The sequence below is a fragment of the Strongylocentrotus purpuratus genome, unplaced genomic scaffold (assembly GCF_000002235.5).
Source record: "Strongylocentrotus purpuratus isolate Spur 01 unplaced genomic scaffold, Spur_5.0 spur5_scaffold_10, whole genome shotgun sequence".
Taxonomy (NCBI): domain Eukaryota; kingdom Metazoa; phylum Echinodermata; class Echinoidea; order Camarodonta; family Strongylocentrotidae; genus Strongylocentrotus; species Strongylocentrotus purpuratus.
In genome coordinates this window covers 10256005-10283571 of record NW_022145595.1, presented here as the reverse complement: position 1 = coordinate 10283571, position 27567 = coordinate 10256005, and the positions used below count along the sequence as shown (strand labels likewise).

The following is a 27567-nucleotide window of genomic DNA, read 5'->3' as shown; positions in this document are numbered from 1 at the left end:
TGCTTGTCAAAACCATGCAGTCCTGAGACTGCAGTTGACATATTTCTATTTCTTTAAGGTTTATGTCAAAATTTTGAACAGTAAAGCATGTCTACTATCTTCTTCTTTTTCTTCCCCTGAGTGTAAATAAAATAGGAAGTTTGTCTGGGGCTTACATGGCTCACAGCCAAGGATCACAGCTCAGATCAATACAGATCATCGCTCCGGGATCCTCCTTGTTATCCCCTATTATTTCCTGTATCACCATACATGTAGGCCTGTCCTCATCAGCTCAAGATTGCCAAATATCCCGCTATTTGAACTATCCCGATCGCAAATTATCCAGTTAATTTGCGTCTTCATCAGCCCAAAGTTGCAATTAGCGGGAGATTTGGTCGAGATAATCATCTCAAGATATCTTGGGCTAGTTTGCAAAATATCCCGCTGTTTGTCCAGTACATCTTCACCCACCCAAAGACTCGCACTTTGCGCAAACGCTTCAGAATTATTTCCCAAATCAGAAATAGCAAGCTATTTGGCAATCTCGAGCTGATGAAGACAGGCCTCATGTACATGTATACACCAGACAGGCCTCTGGCGTAATCCTTGGTACAATGGCATCTCAAAGACAATGTAGTGAAAAAACTAAAGCATGTCAATTTTTCTTCCTGGAGTACACAGGTGAAATTAATCTGTATTACTCCAGGTAGGCACCAGGGGGCCGTTTTCCCAAACAGTCATAAGTCTAACTTCTTAGACATCCCATTGAAATGTGTGTTATAGAATTACCACACGTTTCTATGGGATGTCCACAAACCTAGACTTACGACGGTTTTGAGAAACTGGCCATACATGTATGTACCTAGGGAATGAACACTGGCAAAAAAAAAAATCCATGGGGGCTCGGGCGAAATAGCCCCGAAAGTCATAAAAAAGCCCCCAAAAATTTGCATAGAGTTCAATGCAAAACAAATTGAAGAGTGTTACTCTCAATGCAAGCAACCTTGAAAAGTAGCCCCCGAAATTTGTTTTGATATTTTTTTCCCTGAACACTGAGGTACATGAACAGTATGTACAGACAGTACAGTGAACACGTACATGGTCCATTTTGGGGGAGGGGGTTGCTGCCTTCAGTGCTTTGCTTCAATCCGTATATCGTATTTCTCCATATTTGTACCTTATTCGGAATGTTCACACTGGAACTATGACGAAAACATGTTTTGAGTAGGAACAAAATTGATCAAGATCCCCTGTTGCAACCCTTGCAGATGTATGGAAGCTGCTTTTTTGTTGTTGACATAAATACTGTACCGGTAGGCGGTAGGTGTATTTTCACAAGTTAGATATCAAATTGAATTCCTGCAGTGCATACAGAAATCTATATACCGGTACATGTAGTATGAACGCATGGTCCAACTTTTTTTAGCTGTTCCATGTCATTTTCGGAGTATGGGGACTTTTGAAGAGCAGTCCTTTTTCAGCTTTTTTATTTTATTTTGTATCTTTCAAATTAATAGGATGAAAGCTCACTAAGTCCCCCTTTACCAGAGATTTTGGGAACATGAATACGGTCCCTCCGTTTCTGGAGTGGGGGCAGTGCTCGATGCTGATCAAGCTTTAATGTAACTCTTTGGGTTAAGGAAAAATTAGACAGCATGCGATCATCATTAGGTATTTCATGTGCACATCCATGGAAACAAAAAATGCGCATAGCAGATTTGATGCAGTCCAGTTATTGTAGATTTGAAAGGTCCCATGGTCTTAGGTGTGGATTGAGTATCCACTTTGGCAGCACATGTAAATATAAAAGCAGTATTTGCTCAATTAGAGCTTGGACCAATGAAAACACTTTATCTTCTTCTTTATTTGATGTTTTATTTTAAAAACACTCTTAGTTTGCCCTGATAATAAACTGGGTTAGTCTGAAAGCTAATGTAAGTCTTATCAATAAGAGCATTATCAAGTAATTCATTTGTTATTCTGAGGAGATAATTTATTTTCTCCCCTCTTATCTTTCACATTACTGAAGATGATTTTGTTTGTACAGACATTGTCTTTGAAAGCTGCTTTTATCTCGTTTGAAAGCGAAATGATAATCAGCCCACCGCCATAGAAGAACTTTATCTTATCATACTATCGGCTTTATGGGTCACTGCTGCTTGGGGCCACAATCACTCAACTCTCTTCCTCCCCCTTGTTTGGCAGGCAGTTCTTGACCATTTATAAAACTCCTATAGTATGATACACACATTTGCATGTTAAAGGGAAAGTTTATAAAAGAAGTGTATATGTATTTGCAATTTTTCTCCTGGTGAATATATTAGACCTATTTACTTGCATTGTTAAAAATTCATATTTTAGTCTAACCTGTATGTACTGTACATACAGTACATCTATCCAAGCAGTAGTGAATTGTGCAGTGTATGTTCATCACAAGGTACGGGTTCAAATCGCAGCCCGGCACTAACGTCCTTGATTTAAATATGTTAGCAAACCGGTCTGTTGTAGTGCAGTACCCTAGTTAGAAAAGATTTACCCTCAACTTTTCTTTATGAGGTCCCCATTTGTGCAGAGATCAACCATTAAGTCGTAAATATGGAGCTGTGTTAAAGTTCTCATGGTACACTTTCGCATGTTAATGTAATTAATAGGAAGAAATTAATACCCTTATGTAAATATGGTAGCAAAGGTTGCAAAGGGCAAGCAAAAGGTAGCAAGTTCATTTGTATGAAAGCAGAAAAATAAGAGAAACAGAATATTCAATAGAGAAAGTTTGAAATATGAGATTGCTAGATAAACTACACAACCATTAAGTCGTAAATATGGAATTCTCATGGTACACTTGCTTATTATGCTACTGTATCAATATGAAGAAATTAACTTCCTTATGTATATGGTAGCAAAGGTTGCAAGGGGCAAGCCAACCTTTGTAGCAAGTTCATTTGTATGAAAGTAGAAAAATAAGAGAAACAGAATATTCAATAGAGAAAGTTTGAAATATGAGATTGCTAGATCTAAGCTACTCGACCATTATGTCGTAAATGGAGCTGTGGTAAAGTTCTCATGGTACACTTCCTCCTGTAATACTGTATTTGATATGAAGAAATTAATATCCTTATATTTAAATATGGTAGCGGAGTTCGTAAAGGGCAATCCAAGTTTATCCAACCTTTGTAGTAAGTTCATTTGTACCGGACATGGTGGCTCAGTCGTTAGAGCGCCCGCCTCATGAACGGGAGGTCGTGGGTTCGAACCCCGGCCGAGTCATACCAAAGACTTATAACAATGGGACCTTCTGCCTTCTAGCTAGGCGCTCAGCATATTAGATAGGAGAAGGGTAGTAATAACGTATTATGTAATGCAGGGCCCGCTGGAAGAACAGTTTCATAACTGAAGTGGCTACCCTGGGTAAATAAAAAGTTATTATGAAGGCAGAAAAATAAGAAAAACAGAATAGAGAAAGTTTGAAATATGAGATCACTAGATCTAAGCTACTCAACCATTACAGTGTAAGTAGTAAATATGGAGCCGTGGTAAAGTTCTTTGATATGAAGAATTGATGTCCTCACAGTATGTAAATAAGTCCATGGAGTTCGTAAAAACCAAGCCAACCTTTATAGTAAGTTCATTTGTATGGAGTCAGAAAAACGAGAGAAACAAAACAGAGAAAGTTTGAAGTTTTTCAGATTATAATTAATAATGAAAGTTATAAATGTTTGAAATATAGAGATCTCTAGATCTAAGCTAATCTCAACTTGGCAATTTGGTGAATGGATTTTGATGTACAGTACACCTGTCGTCATGGTCCACTCTCCCATTTGTCATTTGTCATTTACACAAATGTCATTAGGATAATTTTCTCCTACGTAAGTGCCTTCTCCCTGGGGGCACTACAGGTTCTCAAATAATTATATTATGGATAGCATAATATTATAGGTCCTCTAGAAAGAAAAGACCCTGATCGTTAGTTATACATTTTTGTACAGCACATTGAACATGTACGTCACATTGTCATTACCAAGTCGGCTAATTTGAAGTGATAACAACTTTTTCAAAATTTCTAATTTTTTCCTGATTTCATTCAAACTTTCACTAGTCCGCTTCTCTTTATTTTGTCTGCTTTCTTGTAGAGTACCTGTCTATTCGATTTTCCTTTAAAGGCACACTGTCCTATTTGAAGCTACTTGCTCCCTCTATATAGAAAACTTCCCCAATCGGTGCCTGTTGGTCCCCCATGATCCTATTTTTCTTATGTTAAATGAGAGCTGAGTTAATGAGATAGCCTCCTGTTACAGTGACCTCGCTGGCTCGCTGGGCGGTCTAATCCCTTCTAGTTGAAGTAGTAACGCCTCCCTTTAATTTTGTTTTGTACATTGTATGTCCCTATACACATACGGGAAATTATATTCTAGACTGAGCCAACAAGGTTACATTAGGCCTGTCCTCATCAGCTTGAGTTAGCCAAATAACCCGTCATTTTAACTATCCCGATCGCAAATTAGCCACTTAATGTGCATCTTCATCAACCGCAGTTGCAATAAGCAGGATATTTGGTCGAGAAAATATCCAGATAAAAAATATTGGTCTCGTTTCAAAAAATTTCCGCCATTAGGGAAATAGCTGGCTATATCCAGAGTCTGAAAATAGCGGATTATTTGGCAAACTCGAGCTGATGAAGAGAGGACTATGTACATGTATGGACATGTACTGTACATGTAAGATAGTTGTCAAATAATTATATTGGCTGTAGTGTATGTACACGGTACCGGTAGTTGGTTGACAACTAAGCTTGGTACCGTTGAATGAGCAAGGATTAGTTGAATACCGGTAGGCCATTTTTGTAATGTAATCAAATTTAAGTTATAAATCTTTGTTAAGTGCCTTTTTACAAATGATTTCATTCACCTGTTGAAAATTAATAGTCGGAATGCGAATCACATACGTTTCGTGTTGTTAGATAGGGCAAGCCATGATGTTTGTCCTACATGTACCTAGCAATAACTAATGTACATGCAATTTTCCAAATCAGAAATAGCGGGCTTAGGCCTGAGTCATGTCGGGATTTTCATAAACCGGGTCCCGACGGCCTTGTACCGATCGGGACCCGGTGTCCCGAAATCAGCTCGCAGGATTTGCCACTTGCCTCTATAAAAAGCGCATATCATCAGTATGTCCCTTAAAAGTGACCTTTTTTATCAATTAAATAAATCAACACATGCATACCTCTGCTCAGATCGGTATATTCTTCCATTTGACATTATTTTTTATCCATGATTGGCGATGTTTAGTGCCATTTTCGTGCCTCTAAAAGTAAAAAAAACTGGGGCAGAAATAGAAAGACAGCATTCGAGCCGCCATTTTGATTTATGCAGGTTGAATAAATCTGCTCAAAAAATATGAATGTTAGAATAATAAAACGGCTTTCTAAAAATTTCTTCTGTACAATATACCGATCATATAATATTTTAAAGACAAAATAAATATTTATCTCTTATTTTAAACATCGCATGCTTTGTTTAAAAGCTAAAATTACTTGGTAATCAAGAGTTTCGATACGGATAGCTGTTGCAAGGCAAGTTCAGACTAGTATCGGAAAAATGCGCAGTGCTCCTCGTAATTAGCTGTAATGCGTGCCAGAACGAACCCAAACAAAGACGTGATCGTAACGAGAAAAAAAATCATTAAAAACTACGAGAACTACTGCTCAAAATTACCATAATCAGATAGATAACTTGGACAATGAATTCAATAATCGCCCAAGAAATGCCTCAGAAATTGTGATAATCGAGGAGTAACTTGGTACATTTTTATCGCAAGGGGCCTGCTGCAAATACTCGAATCCTTTGTTATACTGCTTTTTACCGTAGAGGGCGTTATTTGCCTCGTATAGCCTCGTGTTCAATTTAAACACGTGTAATTCGGATATTGCAGCAGGCCCTTCCGATAATGATTGCACCTATAGTAACTCCTTAAATATCACTATTTATGTGGCTTTCCTTGGACAACCATTGTTTTCTTCCTCCAAGTTATGTATCTGCTTACGATAATTTTGAGTAGTTTTTTAATGATTTTTTTCTCGTTACGATCACGTCTTTGTTTGGGTTCGTTCTGGCACGCATTACAGCTAACGAGAAGCACTGCGCATTTTTCCGAGACTAGTCTGAACTTGCCTTGCAACAGCTATCCGTATCGAAACTTCTTGTGATTACCAAGTAATTTTCAGCTTTTAAAAGAAGCATGCGGTGTTCAAAGTCAAAGAAAAAATATCTATTTTGTCTTTTAAAAATTATTCGATCGGTATGTTGTAAAGAAGTACTTTTTAGAAAGCCGTTTTATTATTCAAACATTAATGTTTCTTTCAACCTGATTTATTAATCCTGCCGAGAGACCCGGCCAGTACAGTAGCTAGCTAGCAGCTGGCAACAACAACCCCATGGGGCGAACTGCCTTGCAACCCATATATTTATATCAGCAGTTCGGATTGATTCAGGATGAGCTAGAATATGATTGGTAACAATTAAATACTTAAGTTTTAAGGTGGATTGATTTTAGTGGTGTGCAAAACTGCAATTTCTTACATATTTCGTTATTTTTTTCGGAGCGTCGGTTCTCAAAAAACGAAACCGGGACCCGACCGCAACGGTCGGGTCCCGGTGTGATCGACCGTACCGACTCAAGCCTAAGCGGGCTATTTGGCAATCTCGAGCTGATGGGGACAGGCCTCCACTAGATTGCAATGGATGCCTCCACAAAAGATGCAAGATAAAGTGCACATATCAGGCCAGTATGGGTTTATTATGCTGGACTGCTGTAATTCATGTCAGGGTTATTCACTATGAATATGACTGACAAAGAAAGCGGACAAAATATACAGTTCCTCAGGTAGACAAAGGAACATCCCTTCACTGCTATTACACAATGTATGTAAAATTTGTAGAACAGGTGTCACATGCATATTTACCTTTTTACATAATAGCAGTGAAGGGATGTTCCTTTGTCTACCTGAGGAACTGTATATTTTGTCCGCTTTCTTTGTCTGTCATATTCATAGTGATTATCAGTACAAGTTGAAAAGCTGATGCAATCTACTTATCTGTCCTACTTTAATATCAATTATGACATTCAGGAATATAAAGTATATTAAAAAAAATATTCTGTGGACACTTCAAATTAGTGCTGGTACAGTTCTGCCAGCAATATACTCCATTTGACCTTTAAGGTGTGTGCGCCTAGAATTTATTATGCTGGCTTATATACTTTCACCAATTTTTGTCCTCAAAAGGTATATAATCATGTAAGAAGTGGGTGTATTTTGGTAGATAGAGCTGGCTATGTATTTCAAGTCCTCTTTGTGTTGTATAGTCTGTAGATGTATTTCCGTATTATCGATGTGTAGGCTTGACTTCTGTCCGTAATGCTCTTGGGAATAGTGGTCATAGGAATCGACTGTCAAGAGACCCCCAATGAGACTGAATTTCCTATACTCTGATAGCAGAGTTACACGGTGACATCTTCAGCCGCTGACGCTCGCTCCGTGAATCTCAACAATTGATTGGGGTAAATTTAGAACACTGGGATGAGTGGCTACGTCATCAGTGTCGTGGGTCCTTACGTTAACGCTTCCGCGTCGGTGATCAGTATATATATATATATATATATATATATATGGCTAACAACCAAATTTAATGTCCTTTGGCTGCCTGAAATTCATCTCTTGCTATCTCTCTATCTGTCTCTCTCCCTCTCTACATTTTTGTATGTCTCTGTCTGTCTCTCTCTGTCTCCCTCTTTGTCTGTCTGTCTGTCTCACATTGTGTCACTTTTATTTTATATTTCTACTTTCTTCTCGTGTCTGTCTTCTCTTTCTCTTTTTAATTCTTTATCGCTCTCTCTCTCTAATTTTATCCATCTGTCTGTCTGTCTCTCTCCCTCTCTACATTTGTGTATGTCTCTGTCTCTGCCTCTCTCTCTCTCTCTCTCTCTCTCTCTCTCTGTCACCCTGTTTCTCTGTGTCTCACATTGTGTCACTTTTATTTTACATTTCTACTTTCTTCTTGTGTCTGTCTTCTCTCTCTCTCTTTAATCATTTATATATCTCACTCTCTCTCTCTCTCTCTACTCTACTCTACTCTACTCTACTCTACTCTAATTTAATTTATCTGTCTACTTTCTATTTTTGTCATCCACCTACCTGCTCTACATTTCTACTTCTTAATTTATTACCTTACAATTTTCTCCTAAAATAAGTTCTTCCTTGGAGGCATATAGAAAATGAAAGAAAGTGGGATAAAGTGGGACACCCTGATCACACTATTTCCTTTATTTCTCTACATTTAAAGCTTCTTCCTCTTCACCTCCCTTTCTTTCCTCTCTTCTCTTTTCTCTCTACCTCCTTTTCTTTCTCTATCCTCTACCTTAATTTCTCATCTTTCTCTTTCTTTCTCCCTCTATCTACATGTATTTATCTATCTATCTCTATCTCTCTTGCTCTTTTTATACCATTTTTGTCTTCTCTTGTCATTCCTTCCCTGTACTCTTTGTCTACCCATCTTATCTGCTCTGTATCTCATTTCTTTTCTCTCCCTCCCTTTCACTTATCACTCTATCTCCCGTTCTCTTCTCTCTTCCATTTCTCTTCTCTCTCTTCCTCCTCTTTATCTTTCCTCATATTTCTGTATTCTACCTTCTTCACTGCCATTTCCGCTACTCTCTCTCTTTCTCTCTCTCTCTGCCACCCCTCCCCTCTCCCTCTACTCTTGTAGCTTTCACTTATTGAATAGGGATGCAATGTAAATTCAAAGTCTTTGTGGTATAGCTAAGTATGGTTATTCCGTACGAGTCCAGGGTTCAGGATATAACAGTAAAATCATCACAAATAAATTAAATTGGAGTGGAAATGAGGCTATTACCTGTCTGCATGACTAACTCATAAACCTTAATTATTCATCTTGTTTGCTCCCTTTTTATTCAATGTTCCTTTGTGTGATATTGGGGGGGGGGGGGGGTCTGTAAACTTGTAAAGGAAAATAGAAAGAACTTCATCTGTAACACTCACAGTTAAATGTTCCTTTTTCTTTTAGGCTAAATGTACCTGCTTTTTTAAACTATTGAAAAATAAATCAATTCATAATATACAAATAACATAGATCAATGATGGTGTGATACAGTCAAACCGGTCTACAGCAACTGCCCAAGGGAAACACAAAAAGTGGTCTTTGTAGACAGGTTCCTTGTACTGTACATGTTTCAATGAGAAACCATTTTCAAGGGAAATAAAAAATGTGCTTGTTGTAGACAGGTGGTCACTAAAGCAGGTTTGACTGTAGTAAGAAATTTTGTATATAAGGTAGTTTTGGAACGGTGTGTGACACATGATTTGTGCCAACTTTGTGGTTTTAAACCTACGATTCTTGGAGAGCGGAACAAAAAAGATTGTTTGATCCAGCTCTTTGGAAGTTTGATGACACTGATCCACTTTCATTACACACAATCATAAAATTGCCAAGTCTGACACAACTAGTGTGTCATAGAACTTGAGAACAAATTTAGTCACTGTGTAAACAAGCTTTAAATCTGTAGTGAATATCCTAAACATTAATGTGGACTTTACTTCAGTGCTTAAAGAGAAGGTTGAGTTCTGGGAAGAGGTGAAAATGATTTTTGAGCATTATCATTGTATTATGCAGGTGTGGAAGAACATTAGATAAAAAATGTTCCCTGAAAAACATTGCTCTTCAAATGCCGTAATATTCTAAATATGGCATGTAACATCATAAAAATTGGGACAGATTTTTATGCCACATGTTCGTGTAGTCCCAGATACATCTTTCTATGTACAGTAAGTTTACCAAGACTGGGCAAATTTTCTTATCATTTTGATATGATTCCAGAACCTTGCAGTACATGCCAATACTTATATGCTAGATGACAACCTTTTCTGATCGATTCCACAACGTTTCTTTCACAATGCAATCGCTTGACCAGAGAACTCAACTTTATCTTTAAATCTGTAGAGAAAATGGAACATTAATGTGGACTTTACTTCACAGCTTAAAAGCTGGTTGTGGTCACGTCGATCCTTGGTCACATGATTGCTCAGACACGTAGGGGGGTGTTTCACAAAGACAAAGATCGACTTTAAGTTGGACTTAACTATGGCAGTCTGTTCATGCCAATATTTTCTTTCATCATTCACTGGCATTGGTTTCTCAAGGGACGTACCAATCTACAGAATTTACATTTTTTGATAATTGATTATTGAAGAAAAAAATATTATCTAAAGATCATAATGGTGAGAGCAATCAGTGGCATTAAGGCCTGTCTGTCATAGTTAAGTCCAACTTAAAGTTGATCTTAGTCTTTGTGAAACACCCCCCTGGAACATTAATGTGGACTTTACTTCAGAGCTTGAAAGCTGGTTGTGGTCACGTCAATTCCTTGGTCATGTGATTGCTCAGACGTACACCAGGAAAGGCCAATCACAATGCTCACATGATAGTGTATCATGCAAGCATGTCCAGACATGTGTGTTGATTGAGATGTAGACTGTACAGGTGCATTTTCATTAGTCCAAGATTTCAAAATAGGCCTCGAACTCTGATTGGGGAAGTTGTTCCGATGACGGTGGAGAAGAAAGTAGCGTTTCGCTGCTGCAACTTGTGCTAGTGTACGTGTATTGACCCAAGTCATTTTAGTGTAATCTGTGAAAAAAACTATTTTTTATCTGGTCAAATGTCAACATGGATAGTTTACTGAAAAGATGCATTCAGACGTAATCCTGGCGTGCTAGAGCACACCAGGTTGTGTCTTAATGTGTCTTTTCAGTAACAACAACCACAACAACAAAAATATAAAATGTGTGCAAATAAATTATAAAGAAAAAATTAAAGTTCCATTCAGTATTTTCAGCTTTTTGAAATTCAGCTCATTTTATTTCAGTCAATTCAATAAGCCAGTTCACGGTTGCAGTCTGAGCATGAGCAGATAAGGTCATTGCAGAACAAATTTTGAAATACACGGAGACGAAATACTGGATACGTGCTCATGAAAGTTATGTAACAGTATTCATTCATGCACATTCAGTGCACTCCATGATACACAGGTGGAAGTATTCTTTGAAAAGGGGAAACAAAGGCTATTTACATAGCACCTCCATCGCTGTAGGAGTGATTATTTCAAAATGTAAAAAGTGGAACCTCTTCATGTTTTTAAGATCTGTGGATATTCGGGGTCATTGCAGTAATGTGCTAACCTTGAACTGGTCTATTCATTTCATTCAATTCAATAATGGTCTTTATTAGTAAAGTACAATGCATTGCAACCAGCCTCAATTGAGCATGTTTACATTTGTTTACATATTTCACTTGAACGTCACAACCACTGCATGTATAATTGCACTTGACTCAAAGTTTTAATTACCTCTGAAATTTGCTTATCAGTGCATTATTCATAACTAGTATTTATCACGATCACAGTTGGCGGACATGTTCCAACTAATAAATGCCTAAATTGACAGAAGTCAGAATCTTTGTGTACAGTGTATATGTACTGTAGTACATGTATCTATGGTGACAATAAACCACAGGAATTCATTTGTTTGTTTACATGAAGAGCATTACAATATCCTTTTGTTTGGTAAATCCTACTCATGAACCTGGTCAGGGTCAATTTTTCATACCGTGCTCAAGGGTGAATTAAGGTTCTGATTTTTGCACCAGATTTGGGGCTACCTTTTTTTAGCATGATCAGACTCGGAGCTACTCTGATGAAACAAGGCATTAATAAGCCTCATTGTACATTCATGTACAATGGTATGTAAATGCATTCATGTGTACATGTTAGTATGCTAGTCTGCAGGCATGACTCTATTTTTGCACTTTTACACCAATTCATCCAGCCTTGAACAGAGCCTAGCTCTCTCGGTCTCCGGCTTCATCAAATAAGAGCAGCTAAAGTACAGAGCCTATGTAGTATGCTTTCAGTCTAGTCTTACAGTGCAGACACTGTTATGCACAGTGACTGACAAGTGACAAGGGTCTATGCCTGCAAACTAGGTCTGTGCTATGAGACTACACCGCTTCTTGCGTGCAGTTTACATGTGTTACGTCATCGGCTTGTACGAGCTAGGTCACTTCACATGTGACTCACAGAGCACTAGCCACTTACTAATATTGCCTTATTTCCCAGGTAATAGACAGATGACTGTGCTTGCCGTGTTGCCAAATTGTTCTGAAGATCACATTTAGAATTGTGTTAGTCTTTTTTATTTTTGGGACAGTGCCCTTACATCCACATTTGTATTTACACGTACATTACATTGAAAACAGCAATTACAAAGGAAGCTCTGGTTTTTTCTTTAAACACTGTCTAGATGCCTACATGTCTGATGATTAAATGTTTGAGAGAATGTAGCCTTGAGACATCCTACCTGTACATGTGCATGAAGGACTTGGGATCCTACCTGTACATGTAGATTGCCAGTGTTCTATTCAGCCTGTATTAAATGCTGTTTTTAGTCTTTCCTGCTTCTTCACGATTTGCCAAGTGCACTTTTTAAAATAAGAATCAACCTGTTTACTAACAAATTCAAATTTATGGGTGTTTCTTTTCCTGGAGACCTAGTGACTAGGCATTCCATTCACTATGAATATGACAGACAAAGAAAGCGGACAAAATATACAGTTCCTCAGGTAGACAAAGGAACATCCCTTCACTGCTATTATGTAAAAAGGTGTTTGTTTATATGTAAACATTTATTCATTTTTGCTAGCAATATTTCATATCTTGTATTTTAAAAAAAATCTTTTGTTGTTGTTTTGTTTTCTTGTTACTACTTTAATGTTTTGATTTAAAAATGTATTCATTTGTCCTCATTTGCTATGTTATCTTTATGTTTTTTGAATGCTTTTTATATTGATGTAAACTTGCATTTTTAGTCTTCGGACTTGTTGACAAGTAATGAATAAAACCTTATTTGAACTTGAACTTGAAGGTGAATATGCATGTGACACCTGTTCTACACATTTTTACATAATAGCAGTGAAGGGATGTTCCTTTGTATAACTGAGGAACTGTATATTTTGTCCGCTTTCTTTGTCAGTCATATTCATAGTGATTACCCTGTTATTAATCAATGAACTACAATACTTGGAATCCAGTCTGCATACATTACTTTTTGCTATATCAGGTAATCCTCGGGCAAGCTTGCAGGTTGTTAAGAACAACCTTTCTTTGAACAGTATGCATATAATGTGAATGTGTTGGTAAACCGTTCCGTTCTCTTTGTACCAAAGTTTGAAATCCGAAGGCTCGCATATAAACAGTCAAACCTGTCTATAAAGACCACCTAAGGGAAACAAGAAAAATAGTCTTTAAAGGCAAGTGGTCTTTATGTACAGATTCCTATAGTACATGTTTCAATGAGAAACTATTTCAAGGGATACAAAATGTGGTCTTTGTAGACAGGGTGTCTTTATAGACAGGTGGTCACTAAAGCAGAGTTGACTGTATAGTATAACTTGATGAGTACTCTTAGAAGAACTCCCTGATATTGTATCTCTATTTTTGTTCAATTTTGTTACATTGAGTATGATTTGTATTTACCTTAACTATGAATGTTATGACAGACATCTATCCAAACATTATAGCCATGGGTTTCCCTGCCGAGTCGCTAGAAGGTGTCTACAGGAACAAACTGGAAGTTGTGGTCAAGTGAGTATCTACCTAACATTAGGCCTGTCCTTATCAGCTCGAGTTTGCCAAATAACCCGCTATTTTAACCAGTTAATTTGCATCTTAATCAGCCCGCCGTTGCAATTAGCGGGGAAATTTTGTCTTGTATTCAAAATATCCCGCTATTTGGGAAATAACAGGCTAATTTGCGCCCCGTCCGAGCTAGTTTGGGATGAACGTATCGATCTGGTGAAGACGCAATTTTGAGCTTAGGGATAATATCCTGAGTCTGAAAATAGCAGGTTATTTGACAAACTCAAGCTGATGAAGCCAGGCCTACAGTATCTTCAACATGGCAGGAATGTATCCAATGCATTTTGTTGTCATACAAAATTTTTGTTAGGTGACACGTAGGAGCTTACATATTGCTATTGTCACTAGTGTGCATTCACATGTTATATTTTGGATATCGTATTTTGGATTTTACCTACTGAAAAATGAAAAATAAAGTCATGTAAAACAATAAAGTAAAGTCATTTCTATAGCACTCTTTCAAACTAACTGTTGTTTCACAGCGCTTTACATAAAAATTGTCGAAGGATCTATTGTTGATCATGGTCAAAGAGAAGAGTTTTGAGACATATTCGGAAGACATCCAGTGACGGTGATAAACGAATAAAACATGGAAGCTCATTCACGTAATCAATTTAAGTGTAGTGCATTTTTATGCTCTGTCATGACTATGCACATTTGATGTTGTACAGTAAATGTAGTCCCATTGTGTATAAAGCCCTTGCATAGAGATGTTTCAAGGGTTTGATGTCATAGAGGTGCTATAGGCATACTTGTTAAAGTAACCTTACACTTATTAACGTTTCACTTTCGATCACAGTCTCTGTGATTCAACCAGTTCATTCACACTCCCTATTTAAAGGACGCAGACAGTATGAAACCTCAGCCAATCACATGGGCCTGAATTCACAAAGGAGGTTTAAATTTAACCCATGGTTTAAATCTTCTAATTACTTTTAACCCATGGTCTAAATTTAGAGCAGAATAAGTACGACACAGTCAGAGATCCAATAATAGACGCGCGCAAGGCAAGGTCACTTAATTTGCGCTAATTTTAGACCATGGGTTCAATTTAAACCTCACTTGTGAATTCAGGCCATAAAGACTTAGGGACTTCAGTAGAAAGCGCCTCATAAGCTTTGTTTTATTATTATTATCATTATTATATATGTACATATGGACAAGATCATTAGTTACTGAAGGGATTAAGTATTTTCTATTCAAATTATGATATCAGGTAAATCTACTCGGAAACAAAATTATGTTTACGGGTTACATGTACTGCACATGTAGGGTTGTGACATCACAGTTACTTTTATTTCTGTGTAGTTGCATTTTTTTGTTAAAGGCCAGCTTTTTCGGGGGACAAAATGATCAATGAAATCAGATTAAAGATAAACTTGAGTTCTGGTAAAAAAAAGAAAATTAATTCTCACAGAATCAAACGAAACTTACACTGAATGTTCAAGATTACAAATAAATGACATGTGCCAAACAATTTTGGAAGAAAATGTATACTGGCTGAGTAATGAGCATAGAAAGACAAGGAAATCAAGGTAGTACCAGCCCCGACACCATGTGTGTTGTCCCATATATAGCTTTCTGTGTACAGCGCTTGTTACTTTACCAAGACTCGGTCAAATTTATTATGATTTTGATGACTCCAGAACCTTGCAGTGCACACCAATACTTACATGCTACATGATCAACTGTTTCTGATCCTTTCCACACCTTTTCTTTCACAATGCAATCGCATTACCAGTACTAAAGTTTATCTTTACTTTGATCTTCGTTTCAATTTATTATAATGATTTCTGTTCATGTATACTGTATAAAATGTTCCTGTCCTGACCGTTTAAATCATAGTCCATGTTGTATACCAGACAAAGTCTAATTATTTATCATTGCATTTTGTTTGTTATAGTGCGTAGAGACTTTGGTGGTAACCGCTGTATAAGCACCGTTCTTATTTTTATTATTAAAGTGTATTTTCTTACTCAACTTTCTTTACAGATTTTTCAATGAGAAGCATGGAGAAAGGTACAAGGTGTATAACTTGTAAGTATCTGGGGGTTAGAGAAATCATTGCAGGGAAAAAAATTAATATTTATTTTTTGGGGGCTACTTTTCAAGCTTGCCTGCCTGCCTGAAAATAACATTCTGAACTCTTTGTCAATTTATGGGGGCTCTTTTCTGATTTTCGGAGGCTCTTTTGGGCATTTCGGGGGCTAAAATCGCCCCGAGCCCCCGTGTTTTTTTTTAAAACTGAATCATTGGTGTATGGTTTCCTTGTCACTCTGATGCACATGTAATACAGAAATAGATGAAACAGATTAGAAGAACCTGCCTTGTTTGCCCGACTTCCTTCAATTTAAGGAAGCCAGGCAACAGAGGGTTTCTTTTTTAATGATGTCATATGCTAATAATAAACTTGGTGTAATGTACCTCAAATCAGTTAATACATTGTATTATCATATCCTTCATTTGTAAGATTTTATTGAAATGTCTTAGATGATATTCTTTATTCGAAATTGAAAAATTCTGTGGAAAAGTCATTCAGTATCGCTTGGAATTGACCATGTGTATTGTAAGCAAGCCCTTTACATGTACAGTTAATAACTAAATTATTCATACCCTTACCAAGTTTTGTAAATTATGAAGTATGTGAAAATTGATTTGACCCGATTTATGTTTCTGGAGAATGTGACGTATCAAAGCTTACATCTAAAAGTATTCAACAAACGCCCTGATTCAACCAGTCCACCTTTCATTCTTGAGTTATGAAAAACACAAAAACATCAAATTTTCAAGGGGTATGTATAATTTAGTTGTAAACTGTATTAATATATTCTTATTGTTTTCTTTCGACGATACACCATCTCAGATAGTCTGTGTGTTTTGTTACCTCCAGGTGTAGCGAGAGGAACTATGACACCACCAAGTTCTACAACCGAGTTGCACATTATCCTTTTGATGATCACAACCCTCCCAGATTAGAACTGATCAAACCGTTTTGTGAAGATCTAGACAACTGGCTCGGGGCGGACGGTCAGAACGTGGCGGCAATACACTGTAAAGCCGGCAAGGTCTGTATAGAATAGCTTCTATTAACCCATAAGCAACTAAAGATTTTGTAAAAATAGCCTATTACTCACTGGAAGATGTTTCAATATTGCTCTCATTTTGACATTGTTCTGAACAATATGAAACATGTGCTATTTTTCTATGCAGAATCCTACTGTAGACATTGTAAGGATTACGCACACATAACATTATAATGGTAGACCCTATAATGGATACTATAGCGCGTTGAAAACGAAAGGGGTTTTCGGGCGGTTTCGGGCGGTTCAGTGAGTAAAAGGAAGGGTTAAAACCAACTTTATATCAGGGTGGACTTTCCGTCTTTCCCTTTAAGGACTCTAAGGCTCTTAGATGCAACTCTGATGAAATCTGATCCATATTTTGAAGCATTTTCAAACAAATATTATGACTAATATTTCATAAATAATATTTTGGTTGAGAAGGAAAATTAACCTGTAGCTGATGTTCAAGTCTGTACAACAAAAGTTCAACATAAATCAGATCCATATTTTGAAGCATTTTCAAACAGACTTTATGACTAATATTTCATAAATAATATCTTGGTGGAGAAGGAGTATTAACCTGTAGCTAATATTCATACCTGTACATTTAATTAAATCATGAAAATGTAGTTGAAATAAGGAGGGAAATTGAGAATTTCTGTCATCATATTTAATTCTGGTGTATTGCTACATGCAGTTGACCAGGGGGGGGGGTGTTTAAAAAAGACTAAGATCAACTTAAAGTAGGACTTAACTAGATGGCAAGCCGTTCATGCCACTTTTTGCTCTCACCCTTTACTGGCATTGGTCTCTCAAGGGACGTACAAATCATGGTCACAAATCTACAGAATTTATATTTTTTGATAATTCATTATTGAAGGAAAAAATATTATCTAAAGATCATAATGGTGAGAGAAAACAGTGGCATGAACAGCCTGCCATATTTAAGTCCAACTTTAAGTTGGTCTTAGTCTTTGTAAAAACTCCCCAGTTCATGTTTTCCTGCTTCAAACATCTGACATTTTGTCAACTTTAAATACATAATCCCATTGAATTGCTGTGAACAGTGAAAGCCTGTCTTACCTTGAATGTGCCACATGTGATAGGTTTGAACTATCAAACGATAAATGTGTGGAGTATCAGTTTCATATTGTTCAATTGTTCTCTGCTCTCATACTTCAACTGTTTGATCATTTATAATATTAATTACATGTGCATGTTCAATATTCTACTTTTTAAAACACCTGTAGTACATCATACACATGGTAGTATGGTGAATAATGTCTAGAGGGGAAGGCCACAAGTTACGAGAATATTCTTTAGCATCTTTGATTTATATGTTGAAGCTCCACTGCCCTACTTGTAGCTACTTGCGCCCTCTCTACAACCAACAATGCCTAAGTGGTACCCGTTGATCCCCCATGATGCCTTTTTTCTTATGTTAATTGAGCGCTGATTTGATGAGATAACCACCTGTCAGTGACCTTGCAGGGAGGTCTAATCCCTCCATGCCAAACTAGTGCAGAGGGGCTTTAACCCATAGCAGTACAGTCACTACAGTGACTCCTTTTTAGCTACGTTTTTAACATTTGTTGCGGGGTCCAAAATGCTAGGAATTACACTTAACGCATGAGCAGAAAGATCGAAAAATCAAAGATAATTTTGAGTCTATTTTCAATGCAATATGTTGTGCCATGCTCAAGTTCTCTCGAGTATTAGCTCTATTTTACGCATATTTACAATGACTTTGCATTAATTAAGCACGGCCCTTCGCCTCACCTATATAGGTGATCCAGTCGGGTCCGCAAGTTATGCAGCCACTGTAACTTCTGCAAATTTGATCCGTAATTCGGAGGGGTGTGGAAAATGAGGTTTTTATTTGCTTTTGTGCAATAATAAATGGGTAAATACTTGTTATTCCTTTATATTTGTATTCTACATTCAATCAGTTTTGCATTTATATCAAGTTGTCTTTGCCATTCTGTTTATGTTGTTTTTCTTTCATACAAACCAATTCATTACAAGGGTTGGATTGCCTTTTAAATTAACTTGCCCTTTAAATTAACTTGCCCTTTAAATTATCTTGCCCTTTAAATCGTCTTGATGTCTGTGGTACATGTATAATCTATCGCATTATAATACAACGCGGAACAGGGAGATAATGTGTATTGCATTTTTCTCCTTGACAGGGACGGACGGGTGTAATGATCTGTGCATACATGTTACACAGAAGGTTGTACCAGACGGCAAGTGAGGCATTAGATTTCTATGCATCCAAACGGACAAAGAACAGAAAGGTACCTAACTCTCATTTCAATTAACAATACTACTACTTGTAATGATGTTAAAGGCATCCTTAAATCTGTGATGCATGGCTCAGTTTCTGTGATATGGTGTACTATGGAAGCCCTAAAAAAAAAGCGCTTCAAAAAGATGAATTGCCTCAAAAAAGTAAAAAATCTTTGAGTGATCGGTTTTACCTTACTCATTTTCCCAAATAGACTGTAGTGTTTTAAAAACTGTTAGTAAAATGAAAAATGAAATTCGATTTCCAATCATAGATATCTCGATAATCAGACAGGCGATTGGCGTGTAAAAGTCATGAGATTCATGTATGACCTAAAGGTTTATATTTATGATTGCAGCATGAGCTAAATCTAGGATTTTGTTTCAGAATCTGAGGCAATGTTACTGAGTCACTTTAAAGCTTAATGTGTAGCCAAGGGACACTAGACATCTAGAACTTGTGGATTAGTACCTCACACAAAGTGTCATGAATTACAACTCTATGATGAATAGAAAGTGAAAGACTAATTGATTAATGTGAGTTTCATGCCTCAAGCCAGTCGAGATGCCCGGCAATGTTTAATGAGGTACATGAATATCAAACCAGTTAAACATTAATTAAACATGAAGGAGAGCCATGATAATGCTACACTCTTTTACGAATCCTGAAGAATCTAATTCTCAATACACCCAGAATGAGAAAACATGCCCCCCTTTAAAAAAAAAAAGAAACGCACATTCTTAAAGTGGATCTGTAACATTGCCTCAGATTCTGAAACAAAATCCTGGATTTAGCTCATGCTGCAATCATAATTATAAACCTTTAGGTCAGTCAGGATTCCCATGACTTTTACAAGCCGATTGCTTGTCTGATTATCAAGATATTTATGATTATAATTCAAAATGTCAAAAACCATTTTCCCCAACAGTTTTTGAAACACTACAGTCTATTGGGGAAAATGAGAATGGTGAAACCAGTCACTCAATGATTTTTTTTTTGAAGCACTTCATGATCATTTTAAAGCACTTTTTTTTTTTAGGGCTTCAATATTACACCATATCACAGACAATGATAACAGTAGGGCCATGCATCTCAGATTGAACATTGTTAAACGATGCCTTTATTAGGCTCGTTCACGTATGATGTTGTTAACTGCAGCATTTGTTTAGATGACAAGTGAAGTTTGTGCTTCACATTTCTTTATCTTATAACACAGAGATACTAAGTATGTATACTAGTACCAGTGTTGCCCACAACTACTTTTTTTTCATTCACACTTGCCATTCATGTACAGGTTTAAAGATAAAGTTAAGTTCTTGTCTTGCGATTGCAATGTGACAGAAACGGTGTGGAATCGATCAGAAAAGGTTGATCATCTAGCATATAAGTATTGGTGTGTACTGCAAGGTCCTGGAACCATCAAAATGATGAGAAATTTGGCCCAGTCTTGGTAAAGTTACAAGCACTGTACACAGATAAAAATCAGTCCCAATTTTTATTATGTTACATGCCATTTTTAGAATATGAAGGCATTTGAAGAGCCATGCTTTCCAGGAAACACTTTGTATTAGATGTTAGTCCACACTTGCATAATAACAATAATAACGCTCACAAATTATTTTTCACCTCTTCCCGGAACTCAACCTTCTCTTTAATAGAGTTCCCAACCATATAATATAATTTTTTTTATTTGCAGGGAGTGACGATCCCATCACAACGGCGGTACGTTGAATACTATGGCAATCTGATAGTCAGGGAACTGGAGTACAAGCCCACGACTCTTCTTCTGACTCGCATCGATCTCGAGACGGTGCCCATGTTCAACGGGGGCTCCTGCGCTCCCGCCTTCGTCATCTATCAACAAAAGGTCAAGATCTTCTCATCGCAACCATATGAGGTAGGATTCAAATGATTGTATTTCTCATGCAAAACATAATACAATGAATAAGTATATTACAAAACAGTATACAATCAAACGACAGATTTAATAGTAATAGCACGAGAAAAGGGGAACTAACTAGAAGCAGAGCTTGTTGAAGTATTAGCTCCTTAAAGGCTGTTTTACAATATATCTTGAAAACAAAGTATACTTAGAAAATCAATAAATTAAAAAATGTGTAGCAAAGAAATTATGAATTTAGGGGGGGGGGGAGAAATAAAAAATAAAAGTGAGGAAAAAAATGGATGAAAATAGTAGAAGGCAAGAAAGAAAGATAGAAAAGGAAAATGAATGATTGCTAAAGCTCTAGAAAAAGGAGGTTAGATCAGCAGAATGAGGGAGAAAGGGAGATTTCATCATGTATACCAGGTCCCTCGCACCCACACCCCTGCTTTGGCGATCGCACCTTTTCTGTTTGTGCCCCCCCCCCCTCTCAACTTTGGAACAATCTTCCCCATGAAATACGCGAGTCCCCACCTTTAGAAATCTTAAAGAGAAAACTTCAAACTTATCTGTTCAATATGTAATGGTAGTCATATCTTATTCGTCAATTTACAAAGCACTATGTAAAGATTAATTATTATATACTTGTTATCAGGAAATTGCTATTAGAATTATGTATCATGTATTATATTGTTGTAGGTTAACATTACCCTGTATTTTTGTTAAGCGCTTAGAAACATTGTGTTAAGCGCTTTATAAATGTAATATATTATTATTATTATTGCTTCAGTCGATTTCATGTACAAAAATAGGACTTCTGTAGACAAACTGTAAACAGGGCATTTCAGTTTGTGAATGTTTCTTAAACTCCCTTTAAAAATGGTTTGTATTTACAAAATTGGAAGAGAAATATTAAGCCTTTCTCAAAAGCATAGTTATGAAGAAGCAATACCTGTACTTAGAACTAAAAACTATTTGTCTAACTGTAAACAATTACAGATAGATTTTTTTTAGTATTATGTGTTCTTTTCACTCGTGATGGTATGATAACTCTAATTGGATGCATGCCACAATGTAGAGTTTGGATATTAGCACTCGACATCGACGACATGAAGCCAAAATCATTGAATTTTTTGTTTACGTTATAATCAAGATAATTTCCTTTTCCCTTTCGAACAGTAATTGGATACATGAGCAGAAGTAGGAATAGAAGTAAATTAATTTTGAATGGAGTATGTATTCATTTATTGAAATAATTTTGTACTCGTCTCTTGTAGTTTGAGTTATATGCATTTGTATTATGTTAAGTTTTAGTTAAGTTTGTAAAGCGAGATCTTTTTTGTTATTAAGCGCTTTAGAAATATTTGTTTATTAATTATCATTATTATCAATTATCTTCTTTTTTTTTTGGACGGCTGGACTTGCCCTTACCTTATTTATGATACCAATTACTATAATCGAGCATTGCTTAAATGACTGTTAGTAGTGTGTTTGTTTCGGCACCATTAATGACAAAAATGTCTGTAAATGAAGAAAGCCCCCCCCCCCCCTTCTCCCGGAAGCCAAAATTATTTGGTTTTGTTTATGTATTTGTTAATTTTTAGGTAGCAAAAAAAGAGAGGAGCGTGAGGTGTGAATTCCCGCTCCCTGTGCCTATCTGCGGCGACATCAAAATAGAGTTCTTTAACAAGCCAAATAAACTCAAAAAGGTAAGTCACTAAGCATTAAAATAAAGTTCTTTAAAGCCTGTCTGCACTAGTTTGGCCAGGAGGGATTAGACCTCCCTGCAAGGTCACTGACAAGTGATTATCTCATCAATTCAGTTCTCAGTTAACATTAGAAAAAGGGGATCATGGGGGACCAAAGGTCACCGAGTAGGCATTGTTTGCGGTGTAGAGGGGGCAAGTAGCTACAAGTAGTGCAGTGGAGCTTTAGCAAGCCAAACAAACTCAAAATGGTAGGTCACATGACGTCAAAATAGATTTCTTTAACAAGCCAAATAAACTCAAGGTAAATCATGTTTTGCCATCTTAAGATCTTAAATATTTTAAAGAAATTGAAGTTGTTATCTGTATGTCTCAAAGGTGATTGAGTATGCATGATGGGAGGCTTTCGAAAGTACTCCACAGATGAATACAAACAGTGCTTTTCAGAACTAACCCTCAACTTTTTGTATCTGCTCTCAACCTTCTTGATCTCAATCACACCTTCCTTCCTTTCTTTCCCTTACTTTCCTTTCTTTCCCTTCCTTCCTTTCTTTCCCTTCCTTCCTTTCTTTCCCTTCCTTTCCTTCCTTTCCCTTTCTTCCTTTCTTTCCCTTCCTCTCCTTTCTTTCCCTTCCTTCCTTTCTTTCCTTTCCTTTCCTTTCTTTCCCTTCCTTCCTTCCTTTCCCTTCCTTCCCTTTCTTTCCCTTCCTTCCTTTCTTTCCCTTCCCTCCCTTTCTTTCCCTTCCTACTACCATTTCACCTTATCTGTGGTGTACAAACACGAAGAACAAAAAACAAAAATAGTCTTGTGTAAGTGTTTCATAAATACTTAATTCCAGTATCTTTTTTTCCCCTTTCCCTTTTCCTTTATTCCTATCAACGTCACATAACCGGGGTTTTGATTATGACGAAAGAAATTAATGTCTGTTCAGAGCTAGAAAGGCCTTAACTATGTATTAATGTATATGAGTTAACGCCCTTCTGGCACCAAACAGACAATATTGACAGCCTTTTCCTTATAGCTACAGACAGTACCTAATGGTGTTACCAAAAGCCTACAATTGTGAAAACTGAAGAAGTTGGTCCTATAATTTGCCAACATGAACTTAAATGTAAGACGTTAAAGCTAATCATGAGCCCTGGTATTGGAATCGTATGTCATGAGAACATGGCTTTGATTCATTCTGGATTGTTAATCCTGCAGTAGATTGATTGTTTGAGCCAGTGAAATAAAATCAAACGCACATTACTTTCGGGGCATCATCTTCGATAAAAACCACAACTCACATTTGCACATAGTGACCTGTGGTGTTGGGTCTACTTACCCGGATTTCCTTATCTTTCTATGCTCATTACTCGCTCAGCCACTATACATTTTCTACCAAATTGTTAGGCACCTGTCATTTATTTGTAATCTTGAACATTCAGTGTAAGTTTCATTGGATTCTTTGAGACTTTATCATTCTAAATATCCTACATCTAAAATTCATGTCCAAGAAATTGGCCACGAATGGTGCGTGTGACATGAAATACTTCCACCCTGAGGTAAAATTGCATGTGGTTTGACATGAATTGTGGTACATGTATATCCTGGTTATGACATGATTGACGTCACAGTTTGAGGCTATCGATAGGTCCATCAGGATATTGTAACTACTATTTTTCTTGGTTTGTGTAACTGCAGTTATTTTCCTAGATGTCTGTATGCAATAGACCATTTTACTAACATATTCAAATTTTATGCATAATTTTTAAAATAAGGTAGTTCTTGACAACCTGAAAGCTTGCTTGAGGCTTTCCCGACATAACAACAAGTAATGTATGCAGACTGGATTAATAATATGGATATTTATATAGCGACACTCTCCGAAGCTCATGGCACTGTACATATTACAATCACGAACACAACACTTTCTTAACTGAAGTACAGGTAAACTAAAACAACACAAAGTATTGTATGGTAAAGTATTGTAGTTCATTCATCAATAACAGGTTAATGGAACACCTCTTTACTAGGTCCCCAGAAAAAAAACATCCATAAATTTAAATATGTCAGTAGACCAGTCTATTAGGTCACATGAATAGTAGGGGAAAACCCTAGTATAGTGGTCCACCTGCACACCCCTAATCAGTTATACCAGGAGGGTAAACCTGAGGGTAGCATTTATTCAGTTTGCTTTTCCCCTCCCAGACACAGGTGAAGCCAAATACTTTGTGATAATCGTACAAAATGCAGATCATTTAATCACGTGGCCAGATAAAAGGAATTTCTACCCCGGTGTAGTGGTCCACCTTCACAACCCCAATTGGTTATACCGGGAGGGTAGACCCGAGGGTAGCATTTATTCAGTTCGCTCTTCACCTCCCAGACACAGGTGAAGCCAAATTAATAATAATAATAATAATAATGAATCTGGTTGAATTTTTTTTTTTAATATTTGTTTTGCTTTCTCCACCAGGATCGGATGTTTCACTTCTGGTTCAACACCTTCTTTGTGGCCAACTCCAACCTTCTCAACTCAAGTAGCCAGCAAGATCTTGCCAACAACGGATCATCAGACAACTCATCGCATTGCAGCGAAGACAACATGGAGGCTCTGGACGCAGACTGCACCGTCCTCAGGTTACAGAAGGACCAGTTAGATAGAGCAAACAAAGATAAGACAAACAAGTGGTATTCCCCCAATTTCAAGGTAATAATGAATCTGGTTATTCCTTTGCACTAGCTTAAAGGGTAAGTCCACTTGAAAAATAATTTGTTTTAAATAGATGCAGAAAAACAAGAGAAACAGAGCAAAAAAGAATTGAGTAAAATTGGATAACCAATAAGGAAGTGGATAGTGAGGCAATGAACTTACAGACTCATGAGTGAGTTGCCAATTTGTCTTGTGATTTTCAAAGTATTTCATGTTATTAAAAATTCATAACTTTCTTATTAGTTATCAGATTTTGCTCTAACTTCTTGTGATTGGTTTGTCTGATTTTTCTGCTTCTTTTGAAAGTAAGTTTTTTTTGGAGTGGACTTGCCCTTTCTGTCAGTTTTCTTCTTATTTGCCAGGGCCCGTACTCATGAAATTTTTATCTAAGCTAGTTTAATTTGATTTTATTTCATTCAGTTGAAAAAAACATTACATATAACAATCAGATATATTACGTAAGATCCACTTTAAAAACATATCGGACAAGGACATAAAAATAAGCTGAATAAGCTGCAACCTGAAAGGAAACATAATCCTTATATAAAGGTTGACCCTTTTTGATAATGAAAAGTATGAAATAGTTTTCAACTAATTACATGGGCTATAGTAGATCGTTAGTTATGACAACTAAGCTTAGTAAGGTTTTATGTAAAATGAGACCAGGGGGGTGTTTCACAAAGACTAAGTTGGACTTAATTATGGCAAGCAGTTCATGCCACTGTTTGCTCTCACCATCTACTGGCATTGGTCTCTCAAGGGACGTACAAATCATGGTCACAAATCTACAGAATTTACATTTTTTTTATAATTCATTATTGAAGGAAAAAATATCATCTTAAGATCATATTTTATACATTCTGAATGTACTTATCTCTGCTTTTTCTCAGGTTATCTGCTACTTCAAACGGGTCGAGAACGAGAAGCCAAGGAGACCGTCGGGGGACAGCAATGACCGATCATCGGGTACGAGTAGTGATCATGAACACAGTGATGGAGGTGACATATCAGAGACAGACTCGGAATCCGAATGGGATGTGACAGAGATCACTCATGTATGACGACAGGCGACAATGGTCTGCCAGGACAATTTCTCCCGGAGTCTTCTTGTCCGGATGAAGTCTCGAGTAGAATATCGGACGCAAGTGCTCTAGATGTGTCTGGACGTTGTTGGAGAATGCATGTGCCGTCGTCGGTGCTGTGCGACGAGGGTTTTTTAGGAGGAGGAAGAGGATGTTCATCTATAGATATTATGAAGGACTGCATGTATTGAAGAAGAGAATGTAGGCACTTGTTAACCCCATGGTTAGATGGGACAAAGATGAAACTTTGCTATCACCTCATCAACTTTTTTTCGTTTTTCATCGAATCTTGTCATTTTACAATGCCAGTTTTTGTCGGCTTGTAAGATATCTGTTCCCCCTAGAAGAATAGCAAGCGAGGTCGTCTCATCCAGGTCACGTGATTCCTGTAAGCCAATCGAAAGCAATCCCACACAACCATGATCGTTTACATTGCCAAAGCTTTGAGTGAATTTGCAAACTTATAAGTTAGATTGGGAAAGTATTATAGGCTTAGATGCTTTCATCGTTCACATACATGGTGGATTTAGTTTATCTCACCATTGAACATGTCAAGCATATATGTGATACCAACATCAATATGCTATGTGAGATGTGTATGGATTAAAAGTTCTTGCCAGAAGTGCCATAGAGACTAACACACACATCTTGGCGAGCCATTTTCTAGACACAGGCATGTACAGTGAAACCTGTCTATAAAGACCATCCAAGGGAGACAAGAAAAGTGGTCTTTACACGCAGGTGGTCTTTGTAGACAGGGGCCTACAGTACATGTTTCAATGAGAAACCATTTTCAAGGGAAACAAAAAATGTGGTCTTTGTAGACAGGTGGTCACTTAAGCAGGTTTGACTGTATATGAATGGACTGTTGTGTAATACAACCTCTCTTGTCTATTATATGTATCACAATCATACAATTTCATTCCATATCAGTTTCATATCAGTTTCATAATGCAAAATCCGTAGATGTATTTCCCAGTTTATATTCCTGAAGGTTGATATCTTTTTTTTAAAAGCAGAAAATATAGAGGTATATATGTTTACATAATGCAAGGGATCATGATGGAATGTATAGTCTTTAGTCAATGTCGAGGTTTCTCCGCCTTCCC

The 27567-nt window shown here is 37.0% G+C and overlaps 1 protein-coding gene across 1 annotated transcript in view; it reads left to right on the top strand.

Moving 5' to 3' along the window:
- The window catches only part of LOC590938 (phosphatidylinositol 3,4,5-trisphosphate 3-phosphatase and dual-specificity protein phosphatase PTEN), a 28922-nt gene extending 1994 nt beyond the window's left edge, over window positions 1-26928 (top strand). The window contains exons 3-10 of the mRNA XM_790523.5: window positions 13605-13689; window positions 15736-15780; window positions 16634-16808; window positions 18995-19102; window positions 20789-20989; window positions 22579-22683; window positions 25140-25373; window positions 26267-26928. Of these exons, the coding sequence (XP_795616.4) occupies window positions 13605-13689; window positions 15736-15780; window positions 16634-16808; window positions 18995-19102; window positions 20789-20989; window positions 22579-22683; window positions 25140-25373; window positions 26267-26437 (1124 nt within the window). The 3' untranslated portion in view covers window positions 26438-26928. The remainder of the gene's footprint in view (window positions 1-13604; window positions 13690-15735; window positions 15781-16633; window positions 16809-18994; window positions 19103-20788; window positions 20990-22578; window positions 22684-25139; window positions 25374-26266) is intronic.
- The last annotated feature ends 639 nt before the right edge of the window (window positions 26929-27567 follow it).